This window comes from Moschus berezovskii, chromosome 23 (genome assembly GCF_049115385.1).
Source record: "Moschus berezovskii isolate FMDL1 chromosome 23, NW_MosBer_1.0, whole genome shotgun sequence".
Lineage (NCBI taxonomy): Eukaryota > Metazoa > Chordata > Mammalia > Artiodactyla > Moschidae > Moschus > Moschus berezovskii.
In genome coordinates this window covers 22,461,167-22,482,829 of record NC_142482.1, presented here as the reverse complement: position 1 = coordinate 22,482,829, position 21,663 = coordinate 22,461,167, and the positions used below count along the sequence as shown (strand labels likewise).

At 42.4% G+C, this 21,663-nt stretch overlaps 1 protein-coding gene across 6 annotated transcripts in view; it reads left to right on the top strand.

Moving 5' to 3' along the window:
- Positions 1–21,299, top strand: part of STK38 (serine/threonine kinase 38) — a 43,775-nt gene extending 22,476 nt beyond the window's left edge. For all 6 annotated transcript variants that reach the window (XM_088831187.1, XM_055407212.2, XM_055407215.2 and 3 more), the window contains 9 exons: positions 1,966–2,089; positions 4,551–4,705; positions 8,046–8,148; positions 9,210–9,271; positions 16,375–16,492; positions 17,483–17,606; positions 17,813–17,908; positions 18,764–18,858; positions 19,295–21,299. In XM_088831187.1, coding sequence (XP_088687313.1) covers positions 1,966–2,089; positions 4,551–4,705; positions 8,046–8,148; positions 9,210–9,271; positions 16,375–16,492; positions 17,483–17,606; positions 17,813–17,908; positions 18,764–18,858; positions 19,295–19,425 — 1,008 coding nt within the window. In that variant the 3' untranslated portion in view covers positions 19,426–21,299. The remainder of the gene's footprint in view (positions 1–1,965; positions 2,090–4,550; positions 4,706–8,045; positions 8,149–9,209; positions 9,272–16,374; positions 16,493–17,482; positions 17,607–17,812; positions 17,909–18,763; positions 18,859–19,294) is intronic.
- The last annotated feature ends 364 nt before the right edge of the window (positions 21,300–21,663 follow it).

Below are 21,663 nucleotides of genomic sequence, written 5' to 3'. Positions count from 1 at the left end.
TCCATCACTTCTGAGTGGGGCTGACAAAGTACAGATTCAGAGCCTGACTTCTTGTAGGTATAGGTGCCCTCTTCAGAGGAAGAATTCTTATTTGCTTTTACAAAACTGAGCAGGAATTACAGCTACCCATTTAGAGTTCTGGTTGTTATTCTGTCTCACAAGATGGCAGTTTCTGCTACCTGGAAAATGAATTTTAGAGGATAAGAAACCAGTGTTTAGCTAGTCTCTTCCCATTTCTCTTCCTGTGCAAAAGGACAGCCTCTGCTGTGATGCCTGTGTAGAGTTAGGTTGGGCCCAAAGACTATTCCCTCTGCTCTCCTAGTGCCCTGGGTCACAGCTGGCACATAATCAGTGCCACTCAGTGTTTATGGAGCAGGGGAAAGGGAATCCAGAGCCCACCCCTCCCGTAAAATCGCCTGACTCCACCCCTAGACCTTGAGTTCTTGACCTGCTGTCTCAGCCCCAGGAGAAAAGGGCAAGGTGTGGTCACCGTGCCTGCAGCTTTCCCTGTGACAAACCGGCAATGTTGCAGTCACGGTCCTGCCCTCTAAGGTGAGTGACAAGCGACAGTGGTCATGCCTGTCCTTTTCCGTGTGTCCCTGCAGTAGGCAGAGGCATTCACAGGGGCCAAGGGAACAGGCGGGTGAGGTCAGCTTCGTGCAGTCTGCATAGTAACTGACTGGGTCAGAGCCAGCAAGTGGCATGAGTGTTTCCTCAGATCCTCACCGGGCTTCATCCTGGTTTTACAGCACCATTCCTTATCACTGTTACCTTCTTCCGTGTTTCCCACCCTCATGCCATAAGTAGAGATGTAAAAATGTAAAATTTCTAAAACACTGAAGTTACTTAAAAATTTCCTTGAAAACAGTTTTAGTAGAAACTGAAAGCTCAGTGGGAGTTCTAGGCCCTCAGAAGTGAGCATGGAGAGATGAGGCAGGTTCGGTGTAAGACAGGAGAGAGGCTCTGGGGTCTGTGTCCGAGTGGGATAGAGCGCTGGCTTTGCTGAAGACAGTCCATTAAGACAAGCACGCAGAACATCCTGTCAAACGAAACAACCACCAGGGGCTGAGTTTGCCAGTAGAAGTGCCAGTGTGTGAACTTGGTATATCTTCACCTCCAAACATTGTAGGAGGTCCCGCCCTGGAGCACATGTTAAGGTAAAAACCTCTACTCAAGGATCAGCCTGAGTCTTTTAAATTTAGATCTGATTCAGCTCAGTCTTGCAACTTAACAGCACTTATACAAGAAGAAAAGGGGTGGGACTTGGTGATATGCAGCAGTGTTTTGATTATTATTGTATATTTAAAGTAGATGAAGTCAACTTGATAATAATAAATTAATAAAGTAATCCTCCCAAACCTTTGGCAACTTGGTCTCCCTAGCTAAATATTTCGGTAAAAATAGAAAACTGGCAGTGTCAAAATGAACCTACAGCTCTTATTAGCTGTTTTCACGTTTCAGTTCAGTAAGAACTGAGCGCCTCCTGTGTGCATAGCCGTGACTGAGCACTGTGGCATCACAGCATCTGGGATTGTCACAGGGCATCGTCTTCGAAGATGTCTCTGCAGACCTGAGGCAGGATTTGCTTAGAGAGTCTCATCTTGGGGACTGACTTTTATCAAAAAAGGACTATTAGAACAAAAAGATATGCCAAAGAATGGTAATTTTAACTAATCAGAGGTTCACTTTATAGCACTGTTAAAGTTTCCATTTGCATTCCATTTTCATTTTCATTTTTTCCGTTGATTTTTGCCATTTTCAAGCCTTTTATCACTCAAGTTTTCATGACTGAATACCTTCAAGTCAAATGTTGTCAATTTTGAATTTGTAGGTTTGCCTAAGCATAAGCTGTATCTTTTGCATTATCACAATTTAATACTCAACAGTATTTAAATTGTTTAAGCAAATATGCAGTCTGATAAAGCAGAGCAAGGCTTGTCATTAATCCAATGCGTGTACCTCCAGGTTGGCCACATTCGTGCGGAGCGCGACATTCTAGTGGAGGCAGACAGTTTGTGGGTTGTGAAAATGTTCTATAGTTTTCAGGATAAGCTAAACCTCTACCTAATCATGGAGTTCCTGCCTGGAGGTAATTACTTGATGATGAAAGGTCATTTTTCCTTTTTGTTCTGTGGTTTTTCTCTTACATGGATTAACCCTCCTTTCTACTTTTAACCGTGCTCACAAAGTTGCTTTCTGTATCTTTTTAGATCTGTAAAGGAGGTCAGTAATCTGCCTGCGCTGAGTGCCTTTCTACAGCTTTAGGGCCATAAAAGTAACCTTCTCATTCATTCTCATGATTTCAGATGGATATTTATTTTCTTTTTAAATATATAGAAATAAAGTAAGAGCTTTGCCTATCCTCCTGTCAGTCTGTTTACCCAAGTGACAAGATTGAAGCTATTACATTCTTTGCTTCAACTTTTTTTCCCCCCTGTAACTTATGAAGAGTGAATTTCTCATTACATATATTAGTAGTCACAATCTGTTTCTTATTTCTGAAATTTCAAGTTTTTGGTAACTCGGCATGTGCATCTTGTAAGACAGCTCCAAAGTGAACCCAGAATAGAACATGCGTCTGTTCTGGGGAACACAGTCTGTTTCCCAGTGAGCAGATAAACTGTGAGCACACTGGTAGGGAAAAAAAAAATGAAAACTTTCTCTTTTTTTGCTTTTATACCAAAGCGAATCTAATTGTGGCATAATATTTGATCTGGTGACAACCTTTAGTTAGATCTAGGGTCATCAGTACTTTTTATTAACAGCTGATGAAGGTTAGAAAAGAATGTATATGATAGAATGAGGAGAAATTTTTTAACATTTAGATGTCAGTTTGTTAAACAGGAGTAAGAACCAGCTCAGGAACCAGCCAGCCCCTTGATGTGCGTCTCCGCAAGCCTTACCCGCACCGTCTTCCGTAGCTTCCCGTGTCCCCTGGACCTTGCCCTTTGCACTTGGTGGGGCTGGCCTGCACAGCCCAGACCCTCTGGCCTGAGCACTCTGATCATCTGGGCACGCTCGCACAGGGGAGGCCACTGGCTGCTCTCCTGGGCCACTGCGCTGCGGCCACACAGGTACCTCAGAGGCGGCCCCACTGATGTGCCTCCAGATTGAATGTGTGGCTCCCAGGAGTGATTAGGAAATCATATTTTTCAAGTTTTGGGGCAAAAGGAGCATCTTATTAAGTACCTTAATTTTTGCCTGAGGTTAAAATGTCCACTTTTCTCCTTCCCTCAAAGTTAGAAATAAGCAGCATGACACAATATTAAAATCCGAGATTTCTGTCTCTTTTCCATTTTCTAACATAAATGGCTTTCTATGCAATGTGAACTCAATCTTTCCTGTTTCTTTTACCTTTAAACTGCTTATTCATATTTGCTTTGCTTTCGTCTGACCGTTGAATTGGATCAGAATCTTTTTTTTCACCATTGTATGTTGATGGTATTAAGCAGAAATACCTAAGTTTTAACTTTGCAGAAAACTAAGGAAGTTACTGTTTAACTGTTAAAATATTGACATTGTGTTGTAAAAGTTGCATAAAGCATTTGGTACCCACAAATAAGCACTGGAGAAAAAACCCCACTAATCTTGGGAGGTGTTCACTATGCACGTTTGGGAGGCAGTTACTATACATCCTAGTATGTAGCATTTTCTGTTCATATTTACAACAGCTTTTGTTGACTAACACTTTGCTACCTAAATCCTACTTTTTTATATATGTTCTAGTGTTCTGTGACTAGACATGGAAAGCTTGTTTTCAGCCTCCCCAGATTTTTACCTTTTTGTTTGAGCTTCCCTGATAGCTCAGTTGGTAAAGAATTGCCTGCAATGCAGGAGACCCCGGGTTGATTCCTGGGTTGGGAAGATCCGCTAGAGAAGGGATAGGCTCACCCACTCCAGTATTCTTGGGCTTCCCTTGTGGCTCAGCTGGTAAAGAATCCACCTGCAATGCGGGAGACCTGGGTTCGATCCCTGGGTTGGGAAGATCCCCTGGAGAAGGGAAAGGCTACCCACTCCAGTATTCTGGTCTAGAGAATTCCATGGACTGTATAGTCCATGGGATCGCAAAGGGTCGGACACGACTGAGCGATTTTCACTTCACTCAGCCACTCTAATAACGGCAGTACAGCCATTGTTAGAATGTGGAAATGCCTTAGAGAAGTTTGTAGGTACTTGTGCCAAGTGAGAAGTAAAGTAGCTTTCCCCAGTCCAAAAAATTGTCTTAAGCAAATTTATTTATTGATTGGTTTATTATTATAGTGTGGGAGAAATTTCCTTTCTCTCTCCAAAGTAAAGTGGAAATCACTGCTCAGGGATCAGCATCAGTTAGCTTAGTGAAAGTGTTTTGCCATTCGTGGCTGTGAATTTTATCTTTTAAGTGTTAGAAACTGCTTACCATAGTAGGTCATCTCTGGGACACAGCAGAGGCCTGTTTAGCACCGCCTTGTGGTGGCAGGTGGGGAGGACATCTCTGAAAACTGGCTGTTATTCATACTGTTTTGTGTTTGTGTGTGTGTGTGTGTGTATACTTTGTGTCTTTTTGTTTCCAGGGGACATGATGACCCTGTTGATGAAAAAAGACACGCTGACAGAAGAGGAGACTCAGTTTTATATAGCAGAAACAGTGTTAGCCATAGACTCTATTCACCAACTTGGATTCATCCACAGAGACATCAAACCAGACAACCTTCTCCTGGACAGCAAGGTACTGTAAGGAGTGCAGGCTGACCAGTGTGTCTTTACCTGTCTGAGCAGCCTCTGCCTTGATACCTGCTTGACTTGTAATCACAGTAGGGGAGCTGTGAGCTCCTGGTGTATTTTCTTCTTTTTTTTTTTTAAAGTAAGAAAGGCTTATGAATTCCATAATTTGATTGAATTTTCCTCTTAAAGAACATTTTGAAAAATTATTAAGCATAAAATTGATTTAAGTTATTTTGTAATGAAGCCAAAGATAGTCATCTTCTTAAATGATTAACTACACTAACACCTCCCCTGTCCAGAACCACTCTGTTGAGGATCCCAGCCTAGAGCTAGGAAGTACGGTGACAGCAGCAGTAATCTGTCACAAAGCTCAGCCTCCAAACCCTGTGCCCAAAGCAGAGTCCTGCTCAGCCTTGTGATGGCCTCTTTGTAGTTATCTTTAGACATGCACATGAACGGAGTTGCCTGAGTCTTAAACTCTCAACAAATCAGAGGAGAATCCCTGTGCTGCTATGTTGTTGATGCTGCTTGACAAGTTCCTCCACTGCCTGGACCTCACTCATCTGTGAAGTGAATATATTAATTGAGAAACACTCCAAAGTCCCTTCCAGCTTTAAAATTCTAGATTGTTGTGTTCTGGTACATAGAATTGTTGTCTAGATTGGATTCTTTTAAGTAGGAAAGTAAATTTAATTTATAGGGTATTTTCCTTTCTCACTGCCTTTTGATAACAGTCTTTGGAAAGAATCTGAAGTTTTAGGCTACTTTCTTTGAAAACCTTAATCTTTCTGTTTTGAGAGAGTAGGAGATTTGTCCAATAATTTCTTCTGGTTAATAGTTTTTTTCTTCATTATAAGAATAATATACAGATTCATGTCGGTGTATGGCAAAACAAATTCAATAATGTAAAGTAATTAGCCTCCAATTAAAATAAATTAAAAAAAAGAATAATATACAAACATAGTGGAAAATTGGAATAATACAGAGAGCTATAAAGAAGAAAAATGTAATGTCATTGTTCAAAATATTTTATTATTATTATTTTTAAAAATAAAGTATTTTTGGCTGTGCTGGCTGTTCGTTCCTGTGCTCGGGCTTTCTCTGATTGCAGCAAGTGGAGTCTGTTCACCACTTGGGATGTGTGGGCTTCTCACTGTGGTGGCTTCTCTTCTTGCGGAGCACAGGCTGTATGCGGGCAGACTTCAGCAGTTGCAGCATGCAGGCCAAGTAGTTGTGACACACAGGCTTAGCTGCCCCATGACATGTGGAATCCTCCCCGACCAGGGATTGAACTCGTGTCCCCTACATTAGTAGGCAGACTCTTAACCTCTGGACCACCAGGGGAGTCCCAGTAACTTCAGTAGCTTTCTCTTTGTGTCAGTTTATGTACAGTTAGCATCCTCAAAGTAAATAGCTTGATATTCTGCTTTTAAAATGGTAATGTGTATGAGATTATTTTTCTGTCCTCAAGTTCAGATATGTTTTGATAAGGCAGTAGCTGCTTTGTGTTGTCTTGGGTTCACGTGCCTTGGTCCTGTACCCAGTGCCTCAGTGCTGGCTTCATTATAGGCTCAGTCAGTGTTCAAGGCCAGCAAACATAGGCCCAGAGCTGGGGACTCAGTCTAGCTGAGGAGGACCGGGGACACCTGTTTGGTGCAGACATGCTGTCTACAATATGACAGCCCAGACCTGTAGAGGAGGGCTCATTTACGTGTTTAGCCATATTGGTTGTAAAAGTGAAAATGTACACATTTTGAGTTCCTGCTGTATACTGAGAAGAGCTACAGAGTTCTCTGAAAATCTAGGTTTGAACAGCATGTGCTCCAGGCAGTGTTTTTTAAGACTGTTCTAGAGTTGTCTAGGTAAAACATGTAATTAAAACTGTGAAACACTTCCTTGGCTTGTAGAACAGGTTATTTGCAAATCTGAAAGGGAAATAGTAGGTTAGTAGGCTCAAAGTCATCTTTGGTAGTTTACCTTTTATGCTTGTGCCTGCGTGTGTATATACACACACTCACACAGAGCCAAACCTAATGAGACTAAAAAAAACCCCAAAACAGCACAGAAAGCTACTCTTAAGCAAAGCTTCTGTAGCCTTGTACCCTGGGATGTTTATGTGTTAGGGACCAAAGACCACAGATGGGGAAGTCACCAGGGCTCAGTCCTTGGCCACATCACTTCTGATTGTGTGATCTTGAGCAGTATAGAGTTGCTCCCAGCAGCAAGATTTGCTCACCTAGTTTTGGTTTTACCTTCTTATCTACCTGAAATTTTGGTAGGTGAACATTTGGTCCTGACTGTGGCCATTTGGTTCATGACAAAAGTTCCTTGAAATTTGGTCCAATCCAAAACATCCATTTTAGACAGAACTAAATACCAAGGACCTTTTGGTGTGGACCAAATGTCCTGCAATGGAGAATCTAACCACCACTAGAACACCTTCTTCTACCTTAGAGAACCAGGAAAGGAGCCTTACAAGCCTTAATTCTCACCATTCGTGCCAGGAAGATAGCATGATTCGCATTTTCCAGATGAGATCGGGGGTTGGAGAGGGGTTAAATAATCCTGGTCTGGAGAGAAAGAGCTTTGACTTCTGGCTTTGGTGCTGCCATTTCACCAGCAAGTCGTTTAATGACCCTGAGTCTATGAAAGGTGGCTTAAGAATTATAAATGAGACAACACATTTAAAGGCATAGTGCCTGGCTCATAGGAGGTGTGAGTTTTCTTTGAAGAGAATGATGAAGTCAGAGACTTAGGATTGGAATACAGTATGGCAGCACTTATCAAGAACTGTACAATGAAGTTGATTCCCTTTGTCTTTGGAATAGTTTAGTGCTTGGAATTTATCCCAGTGAAATAATTCAACTGGAGAAAAAGCTGTGTGAATAAAGACTTGCTCAAACAACCTTTTGAAAGACAATCCTCTGTGTCATGCCTGACTAGGGTTTGGAACACGGGCCCTCTCTGGCACGGGGATGCTTATTGTATGACTTGAGATTGGATTGAGTAGCATTGGGGGATAGGTAGACAATGATGTACTGAGTCATTTGAATATTATATAGACGCTAAACACAATTTTGAAGAAACACAGAATATTGATTGAGGTAGTTTAAGAGGTAAAATTAGATGCTGTGGATACACCCAAAACATATATTATTTGTATAATAGGATTTGGAGTGATCTTTAATTCATTTGCTGGTATATATTTCTCCCCATAATAAAAGCAGCAGCAGTATCCTTTGGTTGTGGAGCTGTAATGGGTAATGCATGGAGCTGGAGAGGATGATGTTCTCTTCCACATCCGTGAAGGTTCATCTGTTCTTTCCCTTGTTTCCTCTCCATAGGGCCATGTGAAGCTTTCTGACTTTGGCCTGTGCACAGGACTGAAAAAAGCACATAGGACAGAATTTTATAGGAACCTGAACCACAGCCTCCCCAGTGATTTCAGTAAGTGTTAACCGTGATGGTAGCCTTTTTATCCCTGAAAGAGCTATTCCCCCTGGTAACCAGAGTATGCAGGATGGAGTAGGAGATTCTCACAGTTCAAGTCTTTCCAGAATAAAAATACCTTCCCAGGTTTGCCTGTGATTTGTACTGTGTGGTGAACGAAGAGGAAGGCCACCAAACGTATTAAGGTAGATGTCCCAACAAGCATTCTTTGGAGCTCTCTTGAGAAAGTTACAAGGGATGAACAAGGAGCAGGCACACAAAAGTAGTAGAGGAAAAAATCCTGGGAACAACTCCAGGTTAGATTTGACATTGGTGCAGAAAGAAGCTTGCAAGTTACTTTCACTCAGTCAGACTGTTGAAAGTGAAAGTGAAAGGGTTAGTCGCTCAGTCGTGTCCAACTCTCTGTGGCCCCATGGACTGTAGCCTACCAGGCTCCTCTGTTCATGGACTTCTCCAGACAAGAATACTGGAGTGGGTTGCCATTCCCTTCTTCTGGAGATCTTCCCAACCTGGGGATCGAACCCAGGTCTCCTGCATTGCAGGCAGATTCTTTACCATCTGAGCCATTAGGGAAGCCCAAACCATTGAAACTATGTAGTAAAATTACAGTTCATCCTTGGGAAGCTGTGTCTATAGTGTATAATATATACAGAAGTCTCTGATTATGTAAGAGTTACTACTCTTGGAAATTTGATAGTAATTTGAAAAGTTGTGCATGTTTTAGGTCCACTTTGGGACCTTCGCCTCTCTCTGATGACAGTGAATTCCCTGTGATTCTTATTCAATTCCCTGTAATTCTGTTTAAGGCCTGTCCTCCTCTCTGGTCATATTATCTCCAGGGAAGTGTGGCTTACAACTCTCTCTGTGATACTTTGAATTAATGCGTTAGCGCCTCTGACTGGGGCTTACGGATTTGGTGGGAAATGTATCATGCAGAGTTCTTGGTGTGTGGGGAGAAAAGCGAGACTTGAGGGTCTCCTGTAGCTTGAACCAGAGCCTAAAAAAGTAGTAAACATTGCTGAACTTTGCTTATTATAACTTGTTTTCTCTGCTTTTAGCTTTTCAGAACATGAATTCCAAAAGGAAAGCAGAAACCTGGAAGAGAAATAGACGTCAGCTAGTAAGTAATATCGGTGGCTTCTTAAATGCTACAAACCAAGTATGAATCAGTTTAGAAATAGGCACATAAATTTGCATTTGATAAATGTTTGCAGCTTACCTATTCCTTGTAGCTCAGCTGGTAAAGAATCTGCCCGCAATGCGGGAGACCTGGGTTCGATCCCTGGGTTGGGAAGATCCCCTGGAGAAGGGAAAGGCTACCCACTCCAGTATTCTGGCCTGGAGAATTCCATGGACTGTCCATGGAGTCGCAAAGAGTCGGACACGACTGAGTGACTTTCATTTTACCTATTCCTTGTTTTAAATTACCTTAAGGGAGGCCTGTCACACTGGTAGCACCAAAAGTGGTATTTTGAAGGAGGACAGATATAAAATGAGGTGGTTTCGGTCATGACATTTTCAGTGGGTGACCTCATTCTGCCCTTTTACATTGGTGACAACTGCTTTCCTTTCTTTTCTACCTTTTCCCTCTGTTTATGGTGGTAAAGGGTTGTATTTGAGGTGAGTTCTCTCAAACTGAAACTAAATACAAATACCTACCCAGAACTTCAAGGCTGTGGTTCTCAAACTTGTGATTCACTTAGTCAATTCACCTGCCCCACCCTTTCCTATGTTGTGGCAGAAAAAAGAACTTGGTGATTAAAAATTGGAGAGAAATTTAAGGGAAATGCTTACTTTAATAATTCGTGTATATACACATAAAATTATGCCCCATAAGCTTAAAAATAAATAACATTGCATTTATCTCAGTAGCATGGTGGAACTTATTTAAATAGTGCAAATTTACCAGTGAAATGTTCTGTCTAGGCAAACTTTTATTCTGATTCATTGGTTCATAAATTGCAGTGCACATATCCCAGTGTCTAGTTATGGGAAAATTATTGACCATATGTAATAGGAATGTATATCCCTACATACTAGGCTTTGCAAGAAACCCAATAGCAAATTGAAAATAGTAAAGCTAAACTGGCAGTGGGTCATTAGAAAGCAAGAATGGCAAGGATGGAAAACTATGACTAATTTGGAATGACCATGTGTGTGTATTTCTAGAAATAGTGGCATTTCTGCTTGTTGGTGTACACAGTTGTAACTTGGCGGGTTTGCCAAATACTGTGTTTTGGCCAGAGTCCTTAGTAAAACACTGAATTAGGGTTCTCTATGGTATTTCTAATAATTCATTTAATAGGTTGCTAGTAAGTACCTCTTAGTCATATGTGAGGAGAAGGCAATGGCACCCCACTCCAGTTCTCTTGCCTGGAGAATCCCATGGATGGAGGAGCCTGGTAGGCTGCAGTCCATGGGGTCGCTAAGAGTTGGACACAACTGAGCGACTTCACTGTCACTTTCCACTTTGATGCATTGGAGAAGGAAATGGCAACCCACTCCAGTGTTCTTGCCTGGAGAATCCCAGGGACGGGGGAGCCTGGTGGGCTGCCGTCTATGGGGTCGCACAGAGTCAGACACGACTGAAGCGACTTAGCAGCAGCAGTCATATGTGAAAGTTGGAAGTCTTAGGATTAAGAAAGAATCAAAGGAAAGGCTTGCATTTTTTGGATTCGTTTGAGGCCCATTCAAGACCATGTTTTGAATATTATGATTTTTATGTTAAACTTGGGCCCTGGGAGAGGCATTAACCTAAACCAAACACTTTTGGAAATGTAGTAAATGAGATTAATCTTTGATATCTTTTCTAACATTAATTAGAAAATGTTAGTTTGGTATACCTCATCATCATAGCCTTCTTAGGAATTCTGATCCTCTTTAAATGTTTAAATTTTATAGGTGGTTGAAGCACTGTTTACATAGGTTGTTAAGGATTAGGAACAAATCTTTTCAGATGCTTCTGTTGTCTGTCACAGAGCAGTAGATCTTAGCCTTGGCTGCTTACCAGAATCACCTGGGAAACTTCAGAACATACTGATGTCTGGGTCCCACCCCAGGAGATTGCGATGCCGTTGGTTTGGGGTATATAGTCTGGGTACCTGGTTTTTTAAAAGGGCTCCAGGTGATTCTGCTGTGCAGTCAAAGTTGAGACCCTCTACCTAAGAAACTTTCTTAGTAGCTCCTGCGTTACTGGGAGACAGATACTTATCTGTGTATAGGAAGGTAACAAAAGGTGAGGAATCTGTGATTAAAAATTTTTTTAAAAAGCAAACTAAGATATAATCTTTGGCCACTTTATTTTGGGGGTAATTAATCTTCAGTTCAGTTCAGTTCCTTAGTCGTGTCCGACTCTTTGCGACCCCATGAACCACAGCACGCCAGGCCTCCCTGTCCATCACCAACTCCCGGAGTTCACTCAAACTCATGTCCATCGAGTCGGTGATGCCATCCAGCCATCTCATTCTCTGTCGTCCCCGTCTCCTCCCACCCCTAGTCCCTCCCAGCATCAGAGTCTTTTCCAGTGAGTCAACTCGTCGCATGAGGTGGCCAAAGTATTGGAGTTTCAGCTTTAGCATAAGTCCTTCCAATGAACACCCAGGATCGATCTCCTTTAGAATGGACTGGTTGGATTTCCTTGCAGTCCAAGGGACTCTCAAGAGTTTTCTCCAGCACCACAGTTTAAAAGCATCAATTCTTCGGCGATCAGCTTTCTTCACAGTCCAACTCTCACATCCATACGTGACCACGGGAAAAACCATAGCCTTGACTAGACGGACCTTGGTTGGCAAAGTAATGTCTCTTCTTTTTAATATGCTATCTAGGCTGTTCATAACTTTCCTTCCAAGGAGTAAGCATCTTTTAATTTCATGGCTGCAATCAGCATCCGCAGTGATTTTGGAGCCCCCAAAAATAAAGTCTGACACTGTTTCCACTGTTTCCCCACATATTTCCCATGAAGTGATGAGACCAGATGCCATGATCTTCGTTTTCCGAATGTTGAGCTTCAAGCCAACCTTTTCACTCTCCTCTTTCACTTTCATCAAGAGGCCTTTGAGTTCCTCTTCACTTTCTGCCATAAGGGTGGTGTCATCTGCATATCTGAGGTTATTGATATTTCTCCTGGCAATCTTAAATACCTTAAATTATCCTCATACTCTGAGAAGCTTTATGCCCTTTGACATATACCAGAGAGTCATGTCAAACTTACTAGGAATGCCTTATAGGTCTATAAGGAAGGAGGTACCACAAGTTCTACATTTGGAGGAGTTAAATGTTTTTTAATATTTATTGTTCTATAATTTGAATAAACTTAGGTTCTCATGCTCTTGTTAAGATTCTTGCCTTTTTATCACAGTAGAAGTGGTCATCCTCATATTACCTCCTTTGATAACTTGAAAATAAAGCTACCTTTAGTCTTCAAAAGGTCATTTAACCCTGTGCTTTTGACCTTTCGTAAGTGATCCCATTCTGCTAGTGGAAGGTTAATATAAGTTAATGCTTAGCATAAGTTTATTTATACTCTTGGGTAAGCCTAACATATGTAATTGTTCACCCAGCCTGTTACTTTTCAGTCTGTTGAAAATCACAGAAAACAAGTGGAGGCTTTACCTTCATCTTTGGCTGCTTAACTTCCATTCTAATATTTGTAGTGCCAGCATGGTCCTGGGTGACTGTTAGGCCAGTAACTGATTAGGACATAGGTATGAGTGAAAGTCGCTCAGTCGTGTCCGACTCTTTGCGATCCCATGGACCATACAGTCCATGGAATTCTCCAGGCCATAATACTGGAGTGGGTAGCCTTTCCCTTCTCCAGGGGCTCTTCCCAACCCAGGGATCAAACCCAGGTCTCCCATATTGCAGGTGGATTCTTTACCAACTGAGCCACAAGGTATGCTGCTGCTGCTAAGTCGCTTCAGTCGTGTCTGACTCTGTGCGACCCCATAGACGGAAGCCCACCAGGCTCCCCCGTCCCTGGGATTCTCCAGGCAAGAACACTGGAGTGGGGTGCCATTTCCTTCTCCAATGCGTGAAAGTGAGAAGTGAAAGGGAGGTCGCTCAGTCGTGTCCGACTCTTAGCGACCCCATGGACTGCAGCCTACCAGGCTCCTCCATCCATGGGATTTTCCAGGCAAGAGTACTGGAGTGGGTTGCCATTGCCACAAGGTATGAGTCAACCTTAATTTATTTATTAAACAGAGGTAAAAGTTGAAGTACATCCATGCGTCTAACTTTTGTCAATTTTTTTAAAGTGTAAAATTTACAGAAGTGATTAAGAAAGAAATTAAATTGCTATTTCCCCTAAAATCCTAAATGAAATAGTAAGTTGGAACACATCTAAAATTACTCTTAACAATGAACAAAACATTTTAGAGCATAGCTGCAATTGACACTGTAAACAACCAACATTCAGACAACAAAAGGAAAAAAAAGAGTACAGATTTGGAGTATTAAGAGCTTGAAGTTGGAGGACACGTCAGCATGGAAAACAGAGGTTTGGGAAGGGGGCAGTCCCTGCTTACCTGTGCTTACCAGGTGGGGCAGTGAGCGCAGGCTCCCGGGGTGGGGCTCGGGCTCCCAGGAGAGAACGTGACACCAGTGTGGAACCTGCTGTTACCTGCATCCTCTAACTCCAGGATTTTATATACCTTAGTATCTTGAAGTTCTTTTTTTTGTAGCAAGAGATCTCAGTTTTATAATGGAAATCTTCAAACAAATAGGATTTACTTATCATCCAGCTTTGCTAGAATATATTTAGTCTAAATTGAAGGGTTTCTATAGTTTAACTTTTATAATTAGAATTAAAATATTAATGCTTCTTGGGGAAAGCCCAATCCATATTTCAAACTTGAAAGATTAACAAAAAAAGTGGTGTTTATGTTATTTAACATGGATATTTGAAAGAAAACAACATGCAATTATTCGTACGGAAAAAATGAATTCCTACCTTATACACAAAAAAATTATAGATGGAAAATAAAACTTTACAAATTTTAGAAGAAAATACAAGGCAATATGTGTATTACTTCAGTAAGGAAGAGTTTCTTAACATACTGAGAAATAATGCAGATAATTAAGAAGTACAAATTGTGAAGGAATACTTAGTGTATTTTACTACTTTAAAGAAAAATAATTTGTATATTGAAAAATATAAGCAAAATAAGAGGCAAGCCACATGGTCCAACTCCTTTGGAATTATCTTGCAGTTCATGTGCGTACCTGCCCTTAGTCAGATGCCCTGGAGAAACTCTTGCACCTCTGAACCAGGAAACATGTTGTATAAGAATGTTTTATTGCACTTTCATAATAGCAAAAAACTGGAAATAACCCAGTGTCCATCAACAGGAGAATGGTTACATTCTGGAATAGAATATTGTTTAGCAGTGAAAATAATTGAACAGCAGCCACATGTGACATCATGGATCAAATTTAAAAACAAAATAGACGAAAAATCAAGTAGCAACAGAAGACTGCGTGTAGAATGATGCCATTTTTACAAAAAGCTCAGAAACAAAACAGATCTCAGTTTCAGAGACTCATGGCCAAATTACTGTTTAAAATCAGAGGAATGGAATTCCGTGTTGGTTCAGTGGTTAGGATTCTGAACTTTCACTGCCAGGCTCAGAGTTCAATCCCTGGTCGGGGAACTAAGATTCCATAAACTGTGAGGCCAAAAAAGGTTTTTTTTTTTTAAAGTTAAAAAAGAATTCCAGTGAATCAATGATAAAAGTTGATGCAACTGGAAATAAAAGCTAATAGTCAAAGGATTTGAACAATAATTCACCGAAAAAGAAATAAAACTGAATGTCTGATTAACAGATGAATATGCACTCAGCCTTACTAGAGATCTTGCAAATGAAAACAGCAAGATCCTATTTCATATTCATCAGATTGGTAAAAGTTGAAGAGTGTGGCAAAGCCAAGTGTTGGTGAAAGTGGATCACCAAGAGCTATCCCCACTGGGCATGTTTAAAGAGGAGGCCAGCTTGTCCACCTTGGAGGACAACTGGAAGACGTCTCGTTGAGTTGAAGATGCTCATAATGGAAGACCCAGCAATACTCCCAGTGCTCAGGAGCTGTTACAGGAATGTTTATTCAGGTGTTACTTGTTAGAGTGAAACACTGGGAGCAGCTTAAGTGTGCGTTTACAGAAGAATGGATGAAAACAGTGTGACACTTGTATAATGTCACAGCAACGGAGTGGGTGAGCCAGGAGCTACATGAATAAATCTGAGTCATAATGTGGAATAAAAGAAGCAAGCTGTCGTATTGTAGAATAATACAGCACAGTATGAAACGCTTTATTAAGAGTTGAAATATACAAGGAGTAATATGTCATTTATGCGAATTTCTGTACAATCATAACAGCAACTTCAGGTCGTTATGACTTCAGTGAAGAGGGAAGGAGTCTCACTTTTATCGTTTACATAGTTTCTTTTAAAAAGACAAATGACCTGAGAGAAAAATATTACAGGTTATTAACCTTTCTTTAATATTGGTAATGGGTACATGGATGTTGTATTGTCTGCGCTTGTTTTTCTATACGTTTGCAGTGTTTCATAATATTTTTTAAAACACCACACAGCTGTGGCTTTTAACTTTACAAGTTGTTTAACATGGAAAGCACTTGGATCTGAGCTTTCCCCCACTGGTAAGCCCTCACACACTGAGCACAGGAAGGCTGTGACTGCGCTTCGCCTGGTATTGCAGTCCTGGTGTGAGAGAGTAGATTATTTGAATTTAGAAAATAATCGCCCAAGAACTATTACATACATGTTTCATTTTGGTAAGTAGACATTTGTAAACCTTTGACCAATAGTTTATAACTTTACCTTTAATTTCCAAACAGGAGTCTGCCACCTGACTAGTTTTGAGGCCTTAGGCAAAGCCGTTTTGGGCGTCAGAGTTTTATCTTCAGAGTCCTCTGCTGAGTTTTGTCATAGGCTCATAAGCATAAAAGTATCAGAGCCGGGCACACACTGGGTACTCTGTCTGCTATAGTACTGTTATGCCTGACAGATGCCTTTGACCGCTGCCTTTGAGGGTATGGCCTCTTACTTCACTGACAAGGCTTTGTTTTCGTTTTGGAAGTGCTGTGGAGAGGCCTTCCTGCTTATTGTCTGTGGGTAGCTCTAGGTGGCCTCATAGCCTCTGGTCTCTAGGACAGAACTCTGGGCGTCCGCCTTCCTGCCAGGCCTCCCTGACATGTGGTGCGTGTTTCAGGCCTTCTCCACAGTAGGCACTCCTGACTACATTGCTCCTGAGGTGTTCATGCAGACCGGGTACAACAAGCTCTGTGATTGGTGGTCGCTGGGGGTGATCATGTATGAAATGCTCATTGGTAAGTCGCGTGCTTTCAGGGAACTTTTTCTTTGGGGTCAGGAAGGAGCCCTGTGTTGATAAGACTGTTTCAGTTGGGGTATCCAAGTGAGCACTTCTCCCCCCAGGTCTTTCACTGTGAAGTTTCCTAGGTAGAAAACTCTGGGTCATCAAATGAATCCCACTGTATTCAGGCTCACGGGCACTCTGTCGTGCCTTTGCAGATCATTTATCATGGTTTTCTCTGACTTTTCCATCCTCTCCATCTGGCAGCTCTTTCATTCACTGGCATTTATTAAACACCCACTGTATTCAGAGAACCTTCACTGGCCGTATTAGAAGCACTCTTACTTGCTGTCCCCCTTCTCTCTCAAAGCCTTCAAAGCATGGACCCCTCTGACCTCTCTCCCTCTTGCTTGGTGTATCTGTGTATTTAGGGGGTGCGTCTGGGGTGGGTGCCATATGCCTGAGCACTAGGAGAGCCCTGTCCGTGGTGGCCCCGAGCGAGTCCGTGTGAATGATGGTGTGGTAGCGTCTGGTTGTTGTCTTCGGAACATGGGATGGGTGCCTGTGGAGGTGGATGTGATCTGTGCGGGGTCAGGTGGAGTAACACGCTGTGGCTGCCCTCTCCCCTGCAGTTCTCAGGCGTGGGGTCACTTTTCCCAAATAAGGGTGTTCCTAGAAGGGTTGCTTCTTAGCGTCGCATCCTTTCTTTGCCCTCTTGGGGCCCAGGGAGCCCTGTGTCCACAGCTCGGCTTCTGTCCTTCCTCTTGAGCCCCAGCTAGTAGCTGGCTCCCTAGGGGTATCAGAAGCACAACTTCACTTTGGATTTGGGGGGAAATGAACAATTGGTTTAGTTGTTTTCTGGGATGAGTGGGAATCCTGTCCATGTCACATAGGAAAGGACACATAGGATCATTAAAATTCTATTAGAATTGAATTAAGCGGAATAATCTCACTCAGATTCAGAGTTATGGGATGTGAAAGCTCCAAAGTTCCCTTTTCATTACAGGCTACCCACCTTTCTGTTCTGAGACCCCTCAAGAGACATATAAGAAGGTGATGAACTGGAAAGAAACTTTGACTTTTCCTCCAGAAGTTCCTATTTCTGAGAAAGCCAAGGATCTAATTTTGAGGTATCAGAGAACATTTCCCCTGTCCCCCACCTAGGACATTTGAGATGAATGAATCCTTTTTTTTTTTTTTTTTTTAGAAATTTCATCATTTCTTAGGTCTGCCCTCTGCTTCCTCCCATTTCTTTTTTTAAAAAAGGGGGAGGTTATTCCTTTTCTTTTTCCTGAGGAGACTACTTGAGTTGTGCTGAAAGGCCTCTCTTTTCCAGATTCTGCTGTGAATGGGAACATAGAATTGGAGCCCCTGGAGTTGAGGAAATCAAAAATAATTCTTTTTTTGAAGGTGTTGACTGGGAACATATCAGGTATATCCATATAAAAGCTTTCAGGATAATTTGAGTCTGTAGTTTGCTTAATACTAATTTAGAAGCCATTACTGGCATGCCAAGTATGGGAAGAGAGCTTCTTAGAAATTCAGGGTCTTGTCCTGATTTTCATTCAGCAGTTGTTTCCAAAGTGAAATGCCTTTGGATTCCATGGTGAAAGGACTGCCTGAGCTTCATGTTCCACTTGCTTTTTACCTCAGACACACCAGTCTCTCTAGTGTTGGGGGCCACCAGCCGGACAGTCTGTGCCCACAGGTGGAGGCTGTTTTGGGGGTAGAGAAGGAAGAAAGTAGTGGGGGCGGTGCAGGGGAGCATGAAATTGTCATGAGGGGGTTGGGTCGTAGAGCGCTGTCAATGTACTGCCCTCACTGCTGTAGCCAGCATTCCCTGGTTGCTAAACAGAAGATGAAGTTGTATCTGTTTCATAATTGTCCCTAATTTGCATGCTTGTGATTTTTAACCTTTGCCTTTAGCCTCTCTACTCGGTGGCACTTCTGGTAGAAGAGGGCAGAGACGTGTAGAGGTTGGGTTTCCCTTTTCAGCAGACAGGGCAGGCTGTCAGGAGTATGCTAACTTTGAATTTTAATTTCACCTTATTTTTCTTGTCTTTCTTCCTAGCTGTGGATAATTGTTATATTTTTTTCATCACAATTTTGTTTGGATTTAGTCAGCTAGTGTGGCTGTCAGTGGTCATAGCTTTTCAAAGGAAATAAAGGCTGCCTGTCAGTGGACAGTGTTTCCCTGTCAGTCAGATCGGGGTCTTTCCCGGACTTGTTAGTTGTGACCCATATGATTACTGACTATAGTAATTTTTGGCATGTCTGTTCTTGGCAGAGAGAGACCTGCTGCAATATCTATTGAAATCAAAAGCATTGATGATACCTCAAACTTCGATGAGTTTCCAGAATCTGATATTCTTAAGCCAACAGGTAATACCACCACCACCTCAGGCTGCCTTATCAGTGCATTATGTCCCCCAGATTTGGGGGTGATGTTTAGAAATCAGGGTAGAGAACACAGAGAGGAACTTCAGTTCTTCAGGCTCTTTGTAAGTATATTTCCATTGTTGATGCTGGGCAGCAGGTGAGACCTTGCCAAATGGAAAGTGAATACAAATGCCTACGTTTAGACGGCTCAACCACAAAGATTTGCTCTCTTGTTTATTAAATTAAAGGTTAGGTAACCTGAAATGACAGAAATGGAAAAATAAAACTTTAAAAATATTGTGAAAAATATGAGGTTCAAGGAACATAGGCAAGCAAATGTAGAAAATCTGCAGAATGTTCTCCAGAATGTCATGTCTTCAGCACTGAGTCGTCCATCAGGGTACGGCTGTCTCAACTCTCACATCTCTTTCTTTCCCAGTGGCGACAAGTAATCACCCTGAGACGGACTACAAGAGCAAGGACTGGGTCTTCATCAATTACACCTACAAGCGCTTTGAGGGTCTGACCGCGCGGGGGGCGATCCCTTCCTACATGAAAGCAGCAAAATAGTTTTCCTTGGAAAGGGATCCTAAATCGAGCAGAGTTCTTTGTACAACATCATGGTTTTCTTCTCACATACTCTTTTGGAAGAGTTTCCAGGAAGTTTATGGAACCCACCAACGTGGTGAACATGGTGATAGTAAGTGGGTTCTCTTCGTAACACAGCTGATGACTGGTGGAACAAAGACAACCGTTTCTACTGTGCTGGCCATGAACGGCTGTCCTGCTTCTTTAGAAGCATCATGAGCCAATCTGATGTTTTAAAAAAAACCTCAAATTTTCCTAAGTTCATCAGAACGAAGGGGGAAAAACAGCCATCATCCAACTTGGAGACTGTAACATAAACTTATTATCAGCCAGTTCTGGGTTTCTGTGACATGCTTCCGGTCAAGCCAACCAAGTATTTTTTTTCTTTACGGCTAAAAGTTCGTAGTACAGAAGGAAATAAAGCAATAAAGAGCGTCGGCAGCCAGCATTCTGACTGAAGGAAATGATCCGCCATTCTGAATGGATGGTTATGGTGGTTTCTCCCCAGACCTCAGCCTCTGGCAAGTGGCTTTTTATAGCCTCCAATCATGGTGCACTTTATTTATGGTACTAGGATAAAGACTGTCAATCCATTTTGGTTTATTTGCTCCTGCCCATCTAAAATACTCCTGCTGCTTTTCTGAGTTTAGATGGAGGAGGCCAGCTTGATCCATTGTTGCTCTTAGAAGGCCCAAAGGCTGCTGGGCATCACCAAGGAGTCTCAAATCATGTGAAAAATCCTCACCTTCTCTTCATGACTGTATCAGAAACCCCTTTGGATATTGCCATGGACCAGCAATACCCACAAGTGCTGCCAACAGGACCTCAGCTCCTTCCTGGGAACACAACAGTGGGAGCCTAGACAGAAGCAGGTGGCCTGGAACCCTCTTGGCTAAGGTGCTGCTCCTGTTCTGTCTCTAGGACCTCCTGGAGCGGTGAGGAAACCAACCAGTACACAGTGCAGGGCCAGCCTTCAGATGCTTGTACAGTTCACTCCTTAGTCCCTGGTGCAACCGTATTTGTATTCTCAGTGTTTCTCCTCTCCCAACTTTAAGTAACCATTTTGCCTTGGAATCATGATTACAAATATTTCCTTTGCAGATGCCTTCCTGGGGGATAGTCCTCTCCACCCTAAAGGGTCACCTGCAGGCTTGGGCTGACCAGGCCTCTCTGCTGGGGTGGTCTCTGAAGAGAGACCCTCTGAATTTTAGCACGAAGTGCCTCTTCTTTCACAGCTGCCACCACCACCTTTAGAGAACTTTTGCTGCATCAGAAAAATGTGGAGGCTCCATATTAATGCATTATTGCTTTAAAAAATTTTGATGACTCTTAAAGCGTTATTTGCACCTATGTGATAACTTTGCATATTGCAGAGTGTCGTGGCCAAGTCACAACTGGGAGACTGCTTCCTGCCAGTCTTGAGGTTGTAAACATTAGCTATGAAAGGAAAGTATGTCCTAGCTTAGCGATTCAGGAAAACAAACAAAAAAAAGGAATCTCAAAGTTGAAATTAGTAATTGAAACTGCTTTGGATTTTAATGACTTAGAGGAAGGAAAAAGACTTTTAGGGAAATATTAACTCTGGATGAAGATCATGTGTTTGCCCCTTATTCTTTCATTCATGGTTTGCTGGTAAAAAGGAAGTGAGAGTCTTTTGTGTAACTGTGTAGTTTCTTTGGATTACCAAATAGTTGGGGTCTTGACCCCCATGTGTTTTGCAGGAGTGTGTGGTAAGCATGGGTAATGAGAATAGGAGGGTGCTAATCTGTATGTTGGAAAGTGGCATGGGATGATTTTTCTTGAGGGGGATGCCGACATTTTAACTTCTAAACTTCTGAATAAACTGTGTGAAAACAGTTGTGGCTTCTTCTAAACCCCTTTGTCTGCAAAGCATTGCAACAGTGAACGCCATCTTTAGGCAGAATGCTTTACTGTCTCAGGGAAGATGGGAGCCTGCCCTTCTGAACCAGAGTTCGTGTGAAGAGACGTCTTCTGTCGGCCCCACACCTCTGCTCCTTCCACCTGGCTCAGTCACAGGGCAGCGGGCACTCCGGCAGTTCAGTGCAGTAAGGCCGACGGGAGACCTGCTGACAAAAGTGCTGTCAGCTGGTGGACCCTTTGTACAACTGTTTGTAGCTCAGCCCCATTTTTTCCACAAGCTGCCAAGATGGACACCTCAGCTCCTGATGTCCACCAGAGCAGGCCTCTGCTCGGGACATG